The following is a 17,111-nucleotide window of genomic DNA, read 5'->3' as shown; positions in this document are numbered from 1 at the left end:
GCGCGCGCGCGCACTAGTGTGTGGCCAAGTGTGTGGGCGCAGCCACAGGGCCTCGGGCCGGCCTTCGGGCGGCTTCGCCCCTGGCTTCCCGGGAGGGAGCGGGGCGCGCGTCCCCGGTGGGACCCACCCGGGGCTGTGCGCAGACGTGTGCGGCGCCGGCTCAGTGTGTCTGTGTGTCGCTGCCGCCGCCAGCACCATTTTCTGCTTGGTTCGGGACAGGCACATAAAAGGGAAGGCGGCTGCCGCCCGTCGCCGTCCTCTTTCCCTCAGATGCCCTCTGCCGCAGGTTTATTATTACAGTACGGGCCGCGCCGCCTCTCCCCGGCCTGGCTGGCCGCCGGGCTGTGCAGCGCCCTGGCCGCCCTCACGCTTGGCGCTCCCCCAAACCGCCTCCTCCACCTCCTTATTTGTCTGAAAAGCAACCGCACGTCGAGGCGGAGAAGCCCGCCGGGGGCAGGAGAGACGGGGCCGGGTGTGTGCGCGCCGTGCTCGGAGGCGGGGCCGGGGCCAGGGCCGGTGCGGCGCGCCGAGCCGCGAGCCCCTTTGTCCCCCGGGGGCCGGCGGGCGCAGTGGGTCGGCGCGGCGCGGGGCGCGGGGGCCGGGGTGTGGGGGGCCCGGGCGCGTGGAACCCGGCCTCGCGCGCGCGCGCGCTCGGGCGCTGGCCGCCCGCCGACGGGGCCCCGAGTCGCCGATTCCTGCCGAGTAAGCAGTCTGGCTCCGCCGCGGCAGCACGGTGGCAGCGAGGCTGGGGCGCTGGCGCAGCGCCAGCCCCATCAGAATTAGCTCATTGTTCACTAGCACACTAGCCGCAGAGAGAGGGAGAGAGAGAGGGAAAGGGAGGGATACGGAGAGAGAGAGAGAGAGAGAGAGAGAGAGAGAGAGAGAGAGAGAGAGAGAGAGAGAGAGACTCTCTTAGAGAAAGACACACACACACTCTTGAAGACAGAGCACGAGGCAGGGAGACCTTCCCCTCCTTCTTTTTCCAAGGCTGCACTTCTTGGAAGTGAAGCTGGTTTGGGTTTTGTTTCCCCTTCCCCCTACTCCCTTCTCTTCCTCCACCCCTTCCCCCTCCCCCCTCCCCCAGCTGTCTTTCTAGCATGATGCCCTTTTTCATCCACATTTGTGTTTCAGGTGTAGAGAGGAGAGAGTGAACAGGGAGCGGGGCTTTTGTCTGTAAGTATATGCCATTCCCATCCTCGGCCGGGAGCGCTGCTTTCTCTTTTGTGTCCATTTCTTGCCTTTGCTCTTAGCTGGACCCTTCAACCCTGCAGAGTTCATGCTTCTTCCCTCGAAATTTTAAAAAGCTGAAGCGTGTACCTTGGGGAAATTCTGGCATTTTGGTCCTGCTGCATTAAGGCTGGAATTTAACTTGGGGGATATATATATATATATATATATATGTATATGTATATATGTATATATATATATTTAAATGCACAAGTTAAGAGGGAGAATTCTTTGGGGAAGGGATGGGGTTTTTTTTCTTTTTCTTTCTTTCTGTCTCTTTTTTTGCTTGTTGGTGTGGTTAATTTTTGTTCTTGCTCATAGAGCATTCTTAGGGACTATTTTGTTTCTTTGCATTAAGTGCACTTCGGTGCATGTACCCCCCTCCCCTTTTCTGAGATGATTTTGTGTCCTTACCTCCTTACACTTGATTACTTTTTCAACACTGCTGTTGCTGCCAAGGGTCTTTTCAGGCATTCCGTCTTGCAGCACTTTTTTTTCCTGCATTTTCTTATAAAGCAGTTGAACTTTGAGGGAAGGAGGGAGGGCTCAAAAATTAAATGATTGCTTTTTGCTTGATGATGATAATAATCTGGTTTGCATTTATATGTATGTAGAATAACATTATAAGGAAACTCTAAGAGCTTAATATACCTTTTTGGAGAACTTTTAGTTTCTCCATTCATCTTAATTTTTGCCATAACTTCTGTTAACAAAAGAATTGTATTCTGATGACATAAAGGTTCAGCAGAAAATCTTTGCAGCATGGACATTAATGTTGATTTGGTTTAAGGAGAAGGGCATAATGGTGTATATTCCTGACAACCCCCCCCCCCTTGTAGTTTTTTTTTTTTTTTTTAAACACGGAAGGTTATGTAATGCAGTGCCATTTCCAAAAATATCCACTCTGAGGCATTACACTACACGGTGCAAGGCTGATTCCTATTCTGCTGTCTTGATTGCAAATATACTGCCAGTAGTACGTCTGGGAACAAAGAGCAGCCAGAAAACAATCTATTTTTATCACTTAGTTCTACTTTTAAGTTGCTAAACCTTTTGAACTGCAATTTAAAAATGAACCAAACACTAAAAATAGCCCAGGACTCTCTACAAAGCCAGGTACCAAGGATTCCTTTGTCCCCCTTTTTAGCTTATAGACTATTTGGAAAGCTCTTTCAGAAGCCTCAGTTTTAACAATAATTTGCATGTAATTTAACCGCAGAAAATGGTTGGTTATTTGTCTGTAACCTCTAAAGAGGCATTTTTCATTTGCTGACCTGCGGTGAGGCAATTTGTCTACTGTATTTAAACATATTTTGCAGGTTGGTCTCCCTGGACTGAAGAGAAGGGAGGGCGCAAGGCCAAGACTGTTATGATTCTCAAAATGGTAAGAATTGGTCATCAGAGGAGATTCTCAGTCTTCTTCTGTCTTTATTCCATATAAAGATCAACCACCCACCTTCATCCCACCGCAGCCCTTCATTGTTCCTACCCCATCTGACCTTTCAAAGGTTCTATCTCCAGCATGTGGGAGCTCTGCAGTACAGTCATTTATGTGAATTGGATGTGGTGAGTTAGATCTTTTAATATTCAATCATTTTGAGTAGAAAACTGAAATTGCTTCTTTCAGAAACGAAGATTTACTGAACTTGAACAACAGATACCATTCTCTTCTTTAAGAAGAGTGATGTGTTTTGACATGCATGGAAAGGGTGGCAGCACGAGGGCTCAGACAAAGCAATGGGTCTGGGATTAGAGATAGCCAGAACTCACCCAGAAAGTATGGTGGCCAGCTAATCAAATTGCTATAGTATCTGCTATCCTTAAAGGCAATATATATGAGTAATATGAACTTTTACATTTATACACTCCGTCTACTGTATCTCAAATATAATTAGCATTATTTTTGGTTGATTTATAACCTTCATTTATGAAAGGCATCCATTCAGTTTTGGAAGTCAAGCGTGTTATCCTCTAAATGAAAGTGTGACCATTTCCGACAAGCATTATGATCCACAGAGAAGGCAGTTGAGTGTTTGATGGCTGGTTAAATAATTAGGTAAAATACACATTAAATATAGCTGAATAAGTATATTAATTTTCTATGATAATTTCCTCTTTGGAAAAAAAGTTGAACTGAAAAAAAAAATAGAAATGTCATGAAACTTTTCAAATAAGTACAGCATATCCTATTGCAGATGTTTATACTCTTTAAAACACCTCTTTGCCACTTAGAATGTGTGATTTCCAAATTCAGTTTTAGTTTTTCCTTTTAGACGAGAGTGGAATTTAATGAATCAAAATGGAATCTGATGTACCTGATGTTTTCTTGGAGGGCAACCCAAGTATAAGCTTCTATGGAGAAAAATGAGTCAGAAGCAATTAAATGAGTTCAGTTTGAATTCTGTTATCAAATAGGCTATTTTTTGTATATGCTTCACCTGTCGTTTCAATGGGTGGATTTCGAAGCACCAAATAAAATAGCTCTTGCTGGAACTTTGATAATGATCAAATTGAGAAACTTGAGGTAGAAGAGCAAAAGGGTGAACAGAAAATTAAACTGATCAAGGGTTTTGTGCGAATGGTTCCTAACTTAATATCACATTCCTAATTAGCCATTGTCCCAGAGTATCAGGATGGTAATAAAATGAGCTGCTGCAAAGTATTTTTATTTTTTTTAATTATCTTTTACTGTGACTGGCCACATCACCTTGCCTTTTAGCTCTTTATTCCAGATCCTTACTCTCTGTGTCACTATAGATGGTTGTAATATGTCAGGTGATAAGTTTGGTTAAACATAAATTTGACCACTGACCCTGCCAAAACCAGCCGTATAGATCAAGTTCAGAGAGTAAATATCATGTTTCTGTAGTAGTGAGTGGAATGAGCTTTGCAAAAAGCAAGCATATGTGCCAAAGCTGAGAATGAAAGTTGGAATGATTTGAATCCCGAAGAGCAAATTTGAATTATTATTACACGTTGTTAATTTCTTACAGTTGTCGTTTATGTATGGTGGCAGAGTGAGAAATCACAGTTTGTTGCTCTTGGAAGGATTTTTACTCATGGAGAAATTCACACAACTTTTTGGTGATCCTTTCATCAAGATGTCAGTCCCTTTTGGCACAAGCCCATTGCCTGAAATGAAACCACCGACCGTTATTGTCTGTGGGTGATTCCAAGTAACTTTCTAGCAATTCTCTTATTCTGGACAGTCTGAGCTCTTAAAAATCTTTCTACATATTAATGTAAAAAGAAAAAAAAAGTTTCAATTGTGTTTTTTTTTAAATTGGTATTAGTGGTGTTTTGTACCTCCACTTTTTCCTTTTTGGCAAAATGAAGTTATTTTCTTTCCTCAATTAAAAATGAAATTATTTTTGCTGATCTGTAACTGGTTTACTTAAAAAAACTTATCTCATATACAATAGAAACCACCTCTGGGAAGCAGATTTGCAGACTTAATTAACACCTGGCGATTTCTAGAAAATACATAAACTCCTTTTCTGTTAAACATGTTATTTCATTTATATAATTTAAAACACTAAAGAGGATCTAATTAATGTCAGTATATTTAGCCTGTTTAGTAATGGCTTAATCCAAATACAAGTTTATAATTGACTCATTCCAGTAAAAGAAATTAACTGGTAGACTCCAAAATTCAAAATAGAGTGATTCAATATCAAGACATTTTATATATCCTAAAATGATAATATTTCACAGCAGTAGTTTGAAGATTCACTCATGAATCCTAAAGTGCCTTTTGCCTTATGAAAAAAATTCAACCACTTTATGTACTCTAAGAGGCACTAATCACCTTGTATGCTGTGTATGGGACTCTTGAAACACAACTCCAGAGTACACCATTCACATAGATTACAGTGCACCTGGGATTATGCAGATCAGGAGTGCTGTGAAAAGTTTTAATTTTGAGTATAGTTTGTCATGTCTTGGTTGAAGAGAACATTCTTTTCAGTAACTCATTTCCCAGCTTTTTAAGTTTTTCAGTAAACATGCCTTTTTCCAGATGCCCAGTTGTTAAAAATGCAATTAATAAGGTATTGTGAGTCTTACAGAGATCTTCAGCATTTCTTTAATTTATATTTGGCTTTTTACTACATTTTAATTTCTGAGATGACATTTTGTATGGGTCCTTGGTATTTACTTGGGTGTTTTAAAGTTACTTGCCTTGGATAGGTCAGTGAGAAGAAAATACTTCAGAATACACAGATGTTCTTATTGACTAGTTTGAAACAATAAATTATTTAATCCAACGTCAAGGTTCAATTCTCATTTCCAACCTGCCTCCTTTCTGTGCAGTAAACTTGCCTCTGAATATGTGTGTGCCATGAACTCACAGTAGCATAAACCATGGGTTCATTATGTTTTAACAAAAACCTAGGAATTGGAACAATTTAAGTTCTCTTTAAGGCTGATGCTGAGCTTTTAAAAAAGATGAGTTGACTCCATTGTACAGTTCATAGAGCTCTGCTTTCTGTAGTCTGTGAAGTGGCATTCATGGGTTTACAAGGAGACTCTTTGAATAATCTCTCCATTAACATAAGGTTTTTCTGTTTAAAGAAAAAAAAACAGAGATTGAGGAGGGATGTGGTCCTATTGTTAGCTGTGCCATTGGGCTTTAGAATGTCAGTTTGCAAGTTGCTCACAGTGATTCTTGATTGCGGAGATGCTGAAGAGTGCCTTGGAGGGTAATTTTATATGGTGCTATCTTCTCCTTCACCAGGCCTTTCAGCACACTGTACGAGGGAGAATTGGGAATTGTTTGGGGAATTAGGACAGTAGGGATGGTCTATCTGGGTTTAACCTCAATCCAGCTTCCTTTTGAGCTATATAGATAATTCAGTCAGGAGAAGGTATATTAGCAGTAATCTTGGAATAAACAGCTATTCAAAGTATCATTCTGTTTAACCTGATACAAGTCTTAAAAACGTGTGTATAAATCAGATCATCATAAATACACTGAAGGAATTTACTTTATTTTAAATCCTAAAATGAATAATTCTAAAATAGGAAAATAGACTTCTAAGATATGAATATTTTACTAAACTAAATGAGTAACTTCCAAATTTCTAGTTTCATACATTAAATATTCATCTACATTGGACTGACAAGTGAGCCTTGGAGTGAAATACTGTGACTTCCTTGGCCTCGCACTTATTTTACTTAGTGCTGTTTCTGACGGAAACATCTTTTAAGGCCTTATCCTTACAGGCAAAGTGAAATGGAGGGTTGGGATAATTATCTGAACAATTCTGCTTTAAAAAAAACCAAACAAATACTTGATTTAATCTGATTCATTTTGGTTTTTTAAAATGTTGCTGGAGTGTATAGGAATGGAAAGAATCTGTCTGGATTATTTGAATAATTCCTTTGTTCTACAAGAAAAAACTAGGGACAAAGAAATGTTATCAGCAAATCCAATTAAAATACACCAGAGCAAAATATATTTAATATACTTGGACTGTGTCATTTTGGTTGATCAAGATTTATTAAAAGATCCAATTTTAAACTTCTCCATTGCTTTGAACTGCAAAACAGGTTAACCATAAATCTCAACCCACAACTGTAGAAATTATGGCTGCTGAAAATATCACTTATTGGGTCTAAATTTATCTAAAATAGGTATTTCTAGACATATTTTGCACCTAGGGGTAGCTTCAAGAATTTCTCATCTTAGTGATTTAAAAAATAACAGTAGTACTGAAATTGATCTTCTAGTGACAAGTATTAGCAGCTGTAATGATTTAGGATTTAAACATTAACAAGGCTCTCAACTAAATTCTAAGTATCAATTCAATTATTAGCAGCAATGACTTGGTATTAACCTGGGTATGACACTAGATTATACTCTCCTGCATTATTTGTTGGTTGGATCATATGCATTTCTTTGATTGAGCAGCTAAATTATAGGGGGTTAATAACATTCATGTGCAGTACTTAATAAAATATATTAAATGTATGTTAGAAGGTCAGTAACTATTTGGTCTATGCATGCTAATATATATCAAGTTGGACTTATTTTATTTATTGTTAATGGCTTAATGATGTTTAGGTGAATGAGAAATTGTGCGTATTGAGGAAGTTGATGTGAATGCACTTGAGTTTTCACAACAAATTATTTTTCATAATTTATAACAGGAAAAAACTGTGGTTATGCCATAAAGCCACCTGCCCTAAAAGAGTGGTTTGCAATTGCTTACCTTTACCAGCTTTTAATGCCACACTCTGAGCAACCTGGTGAGATAGTAGCTTTTCCTATCCAAGGCAAGTTGGTTTGATCCAGCTGTGGTGCTCAACGCTCGCAGCAGCTTTTCCTGCAGCCATAAAAGTCCCATCTAGGATCCAGAAGGAGCTTTGCTCCCAATATTGGGAATTTATAGCCCTGATTTATTTCTAGTATGATCTGATTCTGTGATATTTTGATGATGATCCCAGGAACACAAAGATGCCATGTCTGAAAGTATTGAAGAGACAGAAGAGTTAGCTCTAGAATTATGCATCTGTTTCCATATTAATTGAACAAGGATTTTTGTTTCTTTTCAAGCATTTTATTTGCGCTTAGTTCTTTGCATTATATAAAGCACACACTTGCCATGTGTCCTCAGTGGATTTATATTTTAGTAGTGGAAGGAAGAATAACAAGCATGACAAACTTAACAATGAAATGCAGTATCATCTAGAAGAGTGCCTGAGGACTGGGGTCTGGGGATTGTAGAGGAACACTTTTTCTAAGGTAGAAATTAAGCTAGACCCAGAGATGGCAAATATATGACATACATGCCAACACTGACTCCTGCTCTACCTGTGGTAGACATTGCTACTTAACCTTGAGAGTTGTTATTATTATTATTATTTAGCCTTAATATGATTTAAAAATCTTTAGCATAGTGTACCATTAACAATGGATTGGAGTTGGCACAAAATTTGAAACCTCGAAGTGGACTGTTTACTCCCTGAGAGCAGGCACTCTGCCTTCTTCAGCTTTTTAATCCTTGGGGCTTAGCACCTGTCTTTAATAAATAGTGAGTGAATGAACAATTGAGAATATCTGGGTAGATTTAGGTAAGAGAGAAGCATATTCTAGAAAAGGGGAATACCTCTAGGTACACTCGCAAGGGTGAGCATAGTGCATTTTTCCTGCAGTAGGGAACGTCCTTGTCCACTTTGAGCCTCTTTGCTATCAAGGACAGAGCTCCCAAGCTAGACCTGGAACCCAAGGCCCTGATGTGCTGAGCCGGAAGAAGCCAGGGAGCAGGCATCTTAGAGGTGGCCTGCGGCTCTCACTTAGGCTCCAGACTGGGGCAGGTTCTTTGCCTTTTGATTGTGCCCAACAGAAAAAAAAGCACACACACTCAAACATATTTTCTAGTTGAATGTAAGCTTACTTTGTTGCTGCCTCTCACTCCCCTTGGGCTTTGGAGGTGTGGTGGAGAGAAGGAAGACCCCGAGCAAGGAGGACTTGGGAAGGAAGGAGCACACTTAATCTTTCATTTGAGAAAGTGGCAGCACTTCTTTTGGCAAATCCCAGCAGTTCAGAGGTGTGGCGCGAGCAGAGGGTTTTGCCGCTGTGCCAGCTGCCCCGGGGGAAGCACCATGCTTCCCTCCTGTGAGGCTGGCTGGTGTAGCCATGTGCTAATCAGTTGTAACCACATGTATCCCGCTGCTTCTTCCTTATTAGCCAGACATACTTACTCAGACTTCAAGCCAACACTTACATCATCATAATAAAATTGTTTACAATTTGAGACCTGCAGGCTGTTACTAATTTAGTCAATAGTCTGGTGGCCATTTAGAGGGAATCTCATATGATATGCAAAAGTTCGAGAAAGCCAAGAAGAAGGAATCTCATATGATATGCAAAAATTCGGGAAAGCCAAGAACCAGAAGGATTTTTCTGGAATTTCTGAATATAGCATATATACTCCTACTTTAGAATGCATCAGATGCCAGATTTTCACCAGGAAAGGATTTTGCTAACTCCATTAGCCCCTTCAGATGAAGTTGACTTATCACCGAGTCTCTCGATAAAAGTGACATAGGGCATTTCTCCTTGAATTCTTTCTGTCTACTCCCACTTCATACTTTCAAATAATATTTTTCCAACTGCTGTGTTTAGACCTTCATAAATTTAATTTTTGTGCCTGGACTGCCACACCAGGAATTATGTGAACTAATACTTAATTTCTGCCCATGATGGAATATATTTTCTTAGAGGAAGAGGCCACTTGTTACCCACTTGTTATTCCCATGTGCCCCAGGGGCCCCTCCTGTGCCTCTGCTCACTCACTCCGAGAAAGAATGTTCCTTTTGATGAAATACAGCTATTCTTCCAGACTGAATTTAAATGACAACTTCTCTATGAAACTCACCCCAGTTCATCCAGCAGGAACAATCTCATGCTCCTCCGTGTACTCATCACTTACAACATTCTACCTGTAGCTGCTTTCTTTTTTCTGCAGCTTTTTTTCTATCCTTCAAGATTGGAAAGTTGAACCAAGAAAACTGACCCATAGTAACTGAGCATCAGTCCTCCCTTTGGTAGCTGGTGAGGCTGTGATGCCTCACTTTTTTTTTTCCTTTTCCTTTACCAGCAGGATGGTGAATTTAAGTGTGGAAAAGTTTCATTATTGAGAGGAAACTCCAGAACAGCTAGTGAAGTTGACTGGCCTTTTCTTTCTACAAAGTGGAAGGAAATCCTAGCCTTCAGTGACATTCTCTCATGGGACCTTGGAACAGATCCTGTATCCATGGACTGGTCTGATAGCTGCTCCAATACCTACCCAGGAGGCGGCACATCCTTTGGGATCAATAAGTGTCTGTGGAATAAATGTATGAGTTAATGCTCGTGGATACATGGGGATTGGGGTTTTTTCTTAGCAGAACCAGATTGCTCACCTTGAAATTTATAACTAGTAACCACCCAACACTTTACAGAGTTGTGACAGTGTAGATTTTAAATATATAAAAACACACCAATTATGAACCTGCCATTGAAAAGCCCCTCTCCCTGAACATTTCAGAAGGCTCAATGTTAGAGGGGCTGGTGGGGGGAGAGTTAAGTGAAACTGAAGCATTTTACTAAAACAACTGCTAAATTCTGGGCTCCCTTCTTGTACACTTGTTTAGGCAGAAGAGGTCCCGAGAAAGTCCACACAGTTTGGTTTGGTCTGACAAAAGAGGAATCTCACTTTAGAGTAGATTCACACATCCAAAACGATGGCTATGGAACACCATTATGAGCGGGGTTTTTAATGGTGTTTTCCCAATAGTTCTGCACTTTGTCTCAGCAATCTGATTGAGAAATTCATGACGGTACAGCATAATCTGCTCTGGTAATGAAATCTTCATAAATAAAAGTATTGCCTGTTATTTACCTTAGAATGGTTTCCAATCTAAGTTTTTTGCCTTTGAAATGTTAGGATTATCAGGCTGGAAAGAGTTTTTAAACCCTTGGTTTTAGCCTGCTTTTTCAGTGTTCATCCTTACTTTCAAGACTAAAATACAAGTAGAACTCGTGTTTAGAAAGGAGATGGAGTAGATACATAGGAGACTGGAACCAATGAAAGGAAGGTCTGTTTGCCCCTTTTAAGCTGAAATGGGGAGCCAGAGCCATTGATTGGGAAGAAAGGGAGAATAGCTGAATAGTCGTTGCCAGTAAAAAGACAAGCCAAAGACTCATACCAATAAGTAATTAAAACAAGAGGGAGATTCATAGTGGGCACGGAAGCTTTGGTGTGGTTGCCCATTTCTAGCTCTTCCCCCTTCCCCACTCCAGCCCCTACTCAGATCACCATCACACACCACTGTCCTTTGATGACTGGGGCAGGTAACAGCCTTCCTGTCTGAACTGTATTTGATACCATTCCAGCAGGGAAAAGTACTGCAGTCCAGTAGCTGAACGGGGAGAAATGGACAAAAGTGCTTAAAATGGATCCAGGCGTTTTGAGAACTGTTGAATAAAGTTGGTGTCAGACACAAAACCAGTTCTTGGACAGGAGAGAGTAGAAATTAGGAGAAGACGTTGCATCTTTGGCAGTCAACATTCAGAACTGTCAAGGAAAAACGAGAGCCAGTAGTTAAATGGATAAAATGTATTAAGATACTCATAAACATGATCCCAAGTACGGATTGTTACTATGTACTTTCCCAAGACCTACTGTTTCCTGCCCTTCATGATGTCATGGTAGAGAAAGTTACCCCAAAACAGTTTTTTGGGGAGGACTGTGACCTCAAAACTTGTTCTTTGCACATTTGCCAGGCAGTTGCTGAATCTCAGTGTGATGTGTGGGGGTGCAGCAGCACATGGTTGAACACTTAAAGGCCTAGTGCCTGCTGCACTGTAGGGACTTCGTACTGGCTGCAAGAATGAAGACTGTGCAGGAGGAAGTGGACACACTATTTAAAACAAGCCGTATCAGGGTCTTCAGTTGTATGGTTAAGAGGGTTAGAATTAGAAAAGATGAATGAACTAACCCACTACTTTCCAGAATAGATGTCCTGGGAATTGGTGTCTTAATCCTAAAAAATATTTATTGTAAAAAAATGTGTCTTCTTTGCTACTTTAGTACTTCCTGCCCAAACTAATGTGACATACTCTTTGATAAGATGTTCATTGTATAGCTATCTACCAGATATTCACTATGTCTCAGAAAGTAAGTACTAAGTAAATATTTCTAGTTGATTAATCAATTTGGCTAATTGATTGGATAATTGAGATTATATACCCAACCAATTCAGTTAATCCAGCATCAGAAATCCTGCCCACATATTCTCCGAGCCCTTCTCGTCTTCATAATTTTGATCCTTAATTACCAAGATTTGACCGTTTTTGAAGCCTGGATGCTCTGGACCATAACTCAGTCTCTGTTTCATGCTGCGCTGTGGAGACTTGTGTCTAATTATACGTTGTGAAACGCCCCTGGCCTTGGATGTTTTGCTCACTTCTTGATAATAGAATCTTAAATTGTTCTGATCTTGTTATCAAGGTCTGGGGGCCCAGTCTCCCTCTGTATCTCTTCATTTCATCTCTATTAAGCCTATTTCCTTCTCTCTCTCTCTTTCTTTCTTTTTCCTTCCTTCATCCTCCCTCCCTCCCTTCCTCCCTCCCTCCCTCTCTCCCTCCCTCCCTTCCTCCCTCCCTTCCTTCCTTCCTTTCTTCCTTCCTTTCTCTCTCTTTCACTTTTTCTCTCTCTCTTCCCTCCCTCCCTCCCTCCCTCCCTCCCTCCCTCCCTCCCTTCCTCCCTTCCTTCCTTTCCTTCCTTCCTTCCCTCTCTCCCTCCCTTCCTTCTTCCCTCCCTCCCTTCCTTTTTTATGAGGACTACTTTTCTTTAAACTTTAATTTTATTATATGAAGCTTAACTGTCTACCAATTCAATCAGAAATTCAGTTAAATTTGTTCTTTGGTGTCATAGAAATAATTCATCTGATAATTAATATGAATTTTTACTAAATTGGTCAACTGTTCTTCTGTTGTTTGGACAAAACCAGAGGGACATCACAGTTTTGTGATCGAATGTCATACTGTACCTGTAATCTGAGGATCATATATGACTTACCTTATTTTCTATTTGGTACTTTCATGATAGTAATAATGAATAATTGGCTTTTTATCTCCATTTTTCCATTTTTCTGTCTTTAGAACTATCTGCATTTCTACTACATTAATTGAAAACTTCCAAAGGGAGTTAGTTTAAGTTTGTTTTTTGTTCTGAATTACCATTCTTAGTAGTTTACACACTGCCTCTCTGGTCTAATGAGTTTTTATGTTCTTCCTCTTCAACATGCATCACTTTATATTTTTCTGTAGTGTGTGGTTTGTATATCTGCAGGTCGTTGATGAAGATAAGATTTTAAGTGTCCTCTAAGCAGTTTGTTTTTGAGTTGGAATTTTGAAAAGCAGATTTACAGTCAACATGATTTCAAATGCATCTGATGAAAGAAGGATATTCTGAACTAGATTGTCCATGGCTAGGCCATCTGAGAGGTTGTTTGAGAGTTCATTTGGGGGTCATGTTAAAACAATTTGGTTTCTTAGCAAATGTCCTTTATAATTAACTGCAGTGATTTGTAGATATATGTATTGTGCTGAACATTTTCTTTCTGGGAAAACTGAAAGAAAAAAAAAAAAAGATGAAACTCTGATGACTAATACTGCTTGGGTTTGACTAGGCCCAAAGCCCCTGATGTGGCCGCACCGAGCGGCTGCTCTCCCCTCAGCTACTGGGAAACAGGCCCTGGGAGTGAGCCTCTGTGCTTGCAGACGGCGCTGCCTTCTCTAAGGGATGGTAGTTCTGAAGGGCAGCTAGTTATCAGAAACACAGGCAGCAGGGCAACGTGTTCTTGGGAAAATGACTCTTTGACAGTAGATGTCAGAAATCCATCTAAATTTCAACAAAAAGGCACTAAGCGGAGATGCTTAACACCTGCTTGGGGGGTTGAAAACGGGCCCCAGCACTCAGGTGGCCTCCTGGCGTCACTCCTGATGGCCGTGGGGAAACGGCAGAGACGTGGATGTTGATGGACTGTGTCCTGTGAGAGGAGGGGCTGGGGCTGCATCCTGTCTTTCCCATTGCTCGGTCCTGTGACCTGATAGAATGGGGAGGGTAGTGATAGTGACAGTTAACACAGATCCGATTGCTTGTGCCTGACACCGTTGCTAGCACTTTACATATATTGATGCATTCCATCCTTGAAATGGCCCTGTGAGGATTAAATGAGTGCAACTGAGAAACAGGCCTAAAATTAAAAAACAAAACATTATAATGAACTTTATATGCATTTCCACAAGAAACTGTGGGTCCCAAACTTACATACTCTGCCTATTGGGTTCTAACAAATCCTGTGTATTGTTCATAGTTCTCTTCCTTTGGAGTATAGTTTAGATGGTTGGTTTATGAAGGAAAAAAGACAAAAACATGAGGTCAAAGTATTCTGGAGAATGCAGTCAAGACTCGGAATAAAGGTCTGAGTTTCCATTTCTTTTTCTTGTCAGTTGGAGTAGGTGAGCCCTTTCCCAGAGAACTTTGCCTCCCTTTTTGGCATGTCTTTTGCATTTATCTTCACTACTCTTGAGGTATTTGTTTCTTCCATGACTTCCAGCCCAGGAACATCTTTCTGATTGGGGTTGGTGGCCACTGCTCAGCTCTTCTCTGCTTCCCACAGTACTGCCTGGCTGAGCCCGCATCAGCGAGAAAGAGCCTTCTGCTGAATCGGACCGTGCTCTACCCATTGGGGTTGAAAATCCAGGTTGGTGTACCGGGGCACGTATCCTAATCTTATTTGACTCCTCTTGTACGTTTAGTTTTTGCTACTTTTCTTAGAGGACAGGTTGTTGGACACCTTGTAGTGACCTCTTTGTGACCTGAGTACTTAACAGCATGGGGATACAGATCTGGTAGTATTTTTCCTTTTCTTAAAGTCAAACTTCTTAGGAGACAACTAACTAGACTCTAGTTTAAACAAATTTTATGGAGTTAAACATTTTTTGATTAATTTTTAGAGAGAGAGGAAGGTGGTGGAGAATGAGAGAAACTTTGATTCATTGCTCCACTCATTCATGCTGTCACTGGTTGATTCTTGTATGTGCCCTGACCAGAGATTGAACCTGCAACCTTGGTGTATCAGGCCAATGCTCTAAACAACTGAGCTGCCCAGCCAGGCCTAAACCAATTTTAAATACGTCTTCCCACAATAGAAACCACTTTCCCTCCAAATTCAGTTATCTGTTATGGTGCTATTTGTGGTTGAAGAAATATCTGTCTTTAAATGACCGAGACAATGCAAGAGGCACGTTGAACTGTGAACTGTGAAATGATTTTGCTGAATGATGAGGGGTTTGCAGCTGCTATCAGAAGGGGGTGCAGTGAGGGAGGGAATGAGCACTTTGGGAGAGTATGCACACTCTCTAGAAAGCTCAGTCTTGCGAATGTCAGCAAGAGGAATGTTTTGAAATGTCCACAAACTTTTCAAAAGCAACTGGCTAGATCATCATTCACCCAGGCCAAGAAAAATTCAAAATCCTTATGTCTAGATAAATAAATACATATCTCACTAACCCTTGATTAAGGGCTTTAACAAAAGAAGTCTAATTTGTGTGTGTGTGTGTGTATTTTTCTGAAGTGAGAAGTGGGGAGGCAGACAGACTCTCGCATGTGCCCAACTGGGATCCACCTGGCATGCCCACTAGGGGGCGATGCTCTGCCCATCTGGGGTGTTGTTCCTTTGTGGTCAGAGCCATTCTAGCGCCTGAGGCGGAGGCCATGGAGCCATCCTCAGCACCTGGGCCAACTTGGCTCCAGTGGAGCCTTGGCTGTAGGAGGGGAAGAGGGAGACAAAGAGAAAGGAGAGGGGAAGGGTGAAGAAGCAGATGGGCACTTCTCCTGTGTGCCTGGCCAGGAATCAAACCCGGGACACCCACACACTGGGCTGACACTCTACCACTGAGCCAACCGGTCAGGGCCAAGAAGTCTAATTTTTGAAGAAGTATTCTTCCATGTTGTTGGTGAAAGTTTTATAATATTTTAATGGATAATACAGTAATTTTAGGACAAGAGGAAAGAAAAAAACAGTATTCTTGATGAGTAGAAATCAGACTTACAGTTATTTGTAGGTGAAACCCACCATACCTAAAATTATTCAAACCAGCTAAGAAAAGCAAGTCTAGATGTTTCCTATTAACCTTGGAATGTGCTTGGAAAAAGTCCTGCTAACTCCAGATGTCTAGTATTGGAAAGCATAGCAACAGCATTACTCTCATTTGTGGCAAAGAATTTACAATTCAAAAATTCAAAGTGCAGTTTGGTGTAGGAGGGCACAATATAGTTTTCTTTCTTCCTTCTTTTCCCCTTCTTTTATCTTAAAAGTAGGGGAAACATCACAAAAATATATGTTGTTAGTTTCTTGATTGCAAATGAAAACCAATTTATATAAGGGAATAAGGTGGTCCAGACTTAGAACTCAGATGTGTTAAGTAAATATTTACTCTGGTTCCACTCCAGGGAGGTAGAAGATTTTATTAACATATTTGTTGAGGTCATGAAGGCAAGGAAATGCTTATGCTGTGCTTAAATGCCCGAGGGGCCTTTTTTCCTTTATTTTTTTTTCTTTTCTGCTAGTTAACAAAGGCCAGTATTTATTTTATTTTTTCTACTGAAAAGAGCCAATGTCTTCTCTTATTGCCTTTACTTTTTATTGTTCATTCACAAACTGCTTAATCTCAAACTAGGGCTTTAAAAAGCTGCTTTATTGTTTTCTCTTTATTTGAAAAAAATCTTTTCGTAGATATTCCTTATGAGGTTTGCTTCCAAGCTTTATTCTTGTGCTTTTTCGCCTGGTTTACTTTGGGCTGTTATCAGCTCTTTGTACTTTGTTTTGGCTTCATCACTGAAAAAAAAAAAAATTCACCCATTAAAAGTCAAGATTTGAAGTGCTGAACTTGATTCCTTGAGTCCAGTCCACAGTTTGGCTCTGATTACTGTACCAGGCTGACCTCCAGCCCAGGGGAGGGTGTCTTGGCAGAAATCTGAGAATTCCTCGATCAGTTACTCCCTTTTTTGGATTTATGGAGTCTTTAGGTGGATTGCTTTGTGCTAAGCATGTTCCTCTTGGAAAGGAATGAGTCTGGGATGAGAGGAGGAGTTTGCTCCACACGAATGCTTTTGCGCTAACCTCTGTTCACTGTGCTCCACTCACCCCCCTGCTGCTGCACCCTGCCTTGAACCCCATACCATCAAAGCTCTGAAAACTCACTGAATGAACTGGTTTAAATAGTGGTGAGAAAGCAAAGTTGGCTAATATTCTTAACCTTTTGTGGCTTGCTCTTGACTTGATCCATTGCCCTTCATGAGAGTTTTTGCTATTATTCTTAGAAATCA

At 40.9% G+C, this 17,111-nt stretch overlaps 1 protein-coding gene across 9 annotated transcripts in view; it reads left to right on the top strand.

The window, feature by feature from the left end:
* The first annotated feature begins 267 nt into the window (after positions 1–267).
* The window catches only part of NREP (neuronal regeneration related protein), a 31,856-nt gene continuing 15,012 nt past the window's right edge, over positions 268–17,111 (top strand). The window contains exons 1-4 of one of the 9 annotated variants that reach the window (XM_066381992.1): positions 268–286; positions 1,132–1,173; positions 2,547–2,611; positions 14,338–14,484. In XM_066381992.1, coding sequence (XP_066238089.1) covers positions 2,597–2,611; positions 14,338–14,484 — 162 coding nt within the window. In that variant the 5' untranslated portion in view covers positions 268–286; positions 1,132–1,173; positions 2,547–2,596. Of the gene's footprint in view, positions 300–331; positions 473–515; positions 703–736; positions 955–1,131; positions 1,174–2,546; positions 2,612–14,337; positions 14,485–17,111 lie in introns of those variants that run through there. The other 8 variants (XM_066381991.1, XM_066381990.1, XM_066381987.1 and 5 more) reach the window with 8 other exon arrangements.

Source organism: Saccopteryx leptura, chromosome 4 (assembly GCF_036850995.1).
Source record: "Saccopteryx leptura isolate mSacLep1 chromosome 4, mSacLep1_pri_phased_curated, whole genome shotgun sequence".
Lineage (NCBI taxonomy): Eukaryota > Metazoa > Chordata > Mammalia > Chiroptera > Emballonuridae > Saccopteryx > Saccopteryx leptura.
Note: the sequence above shows the minus strand (reverse complement) of the source record. Positions and strands in the feature narration are given on the sequence as shown.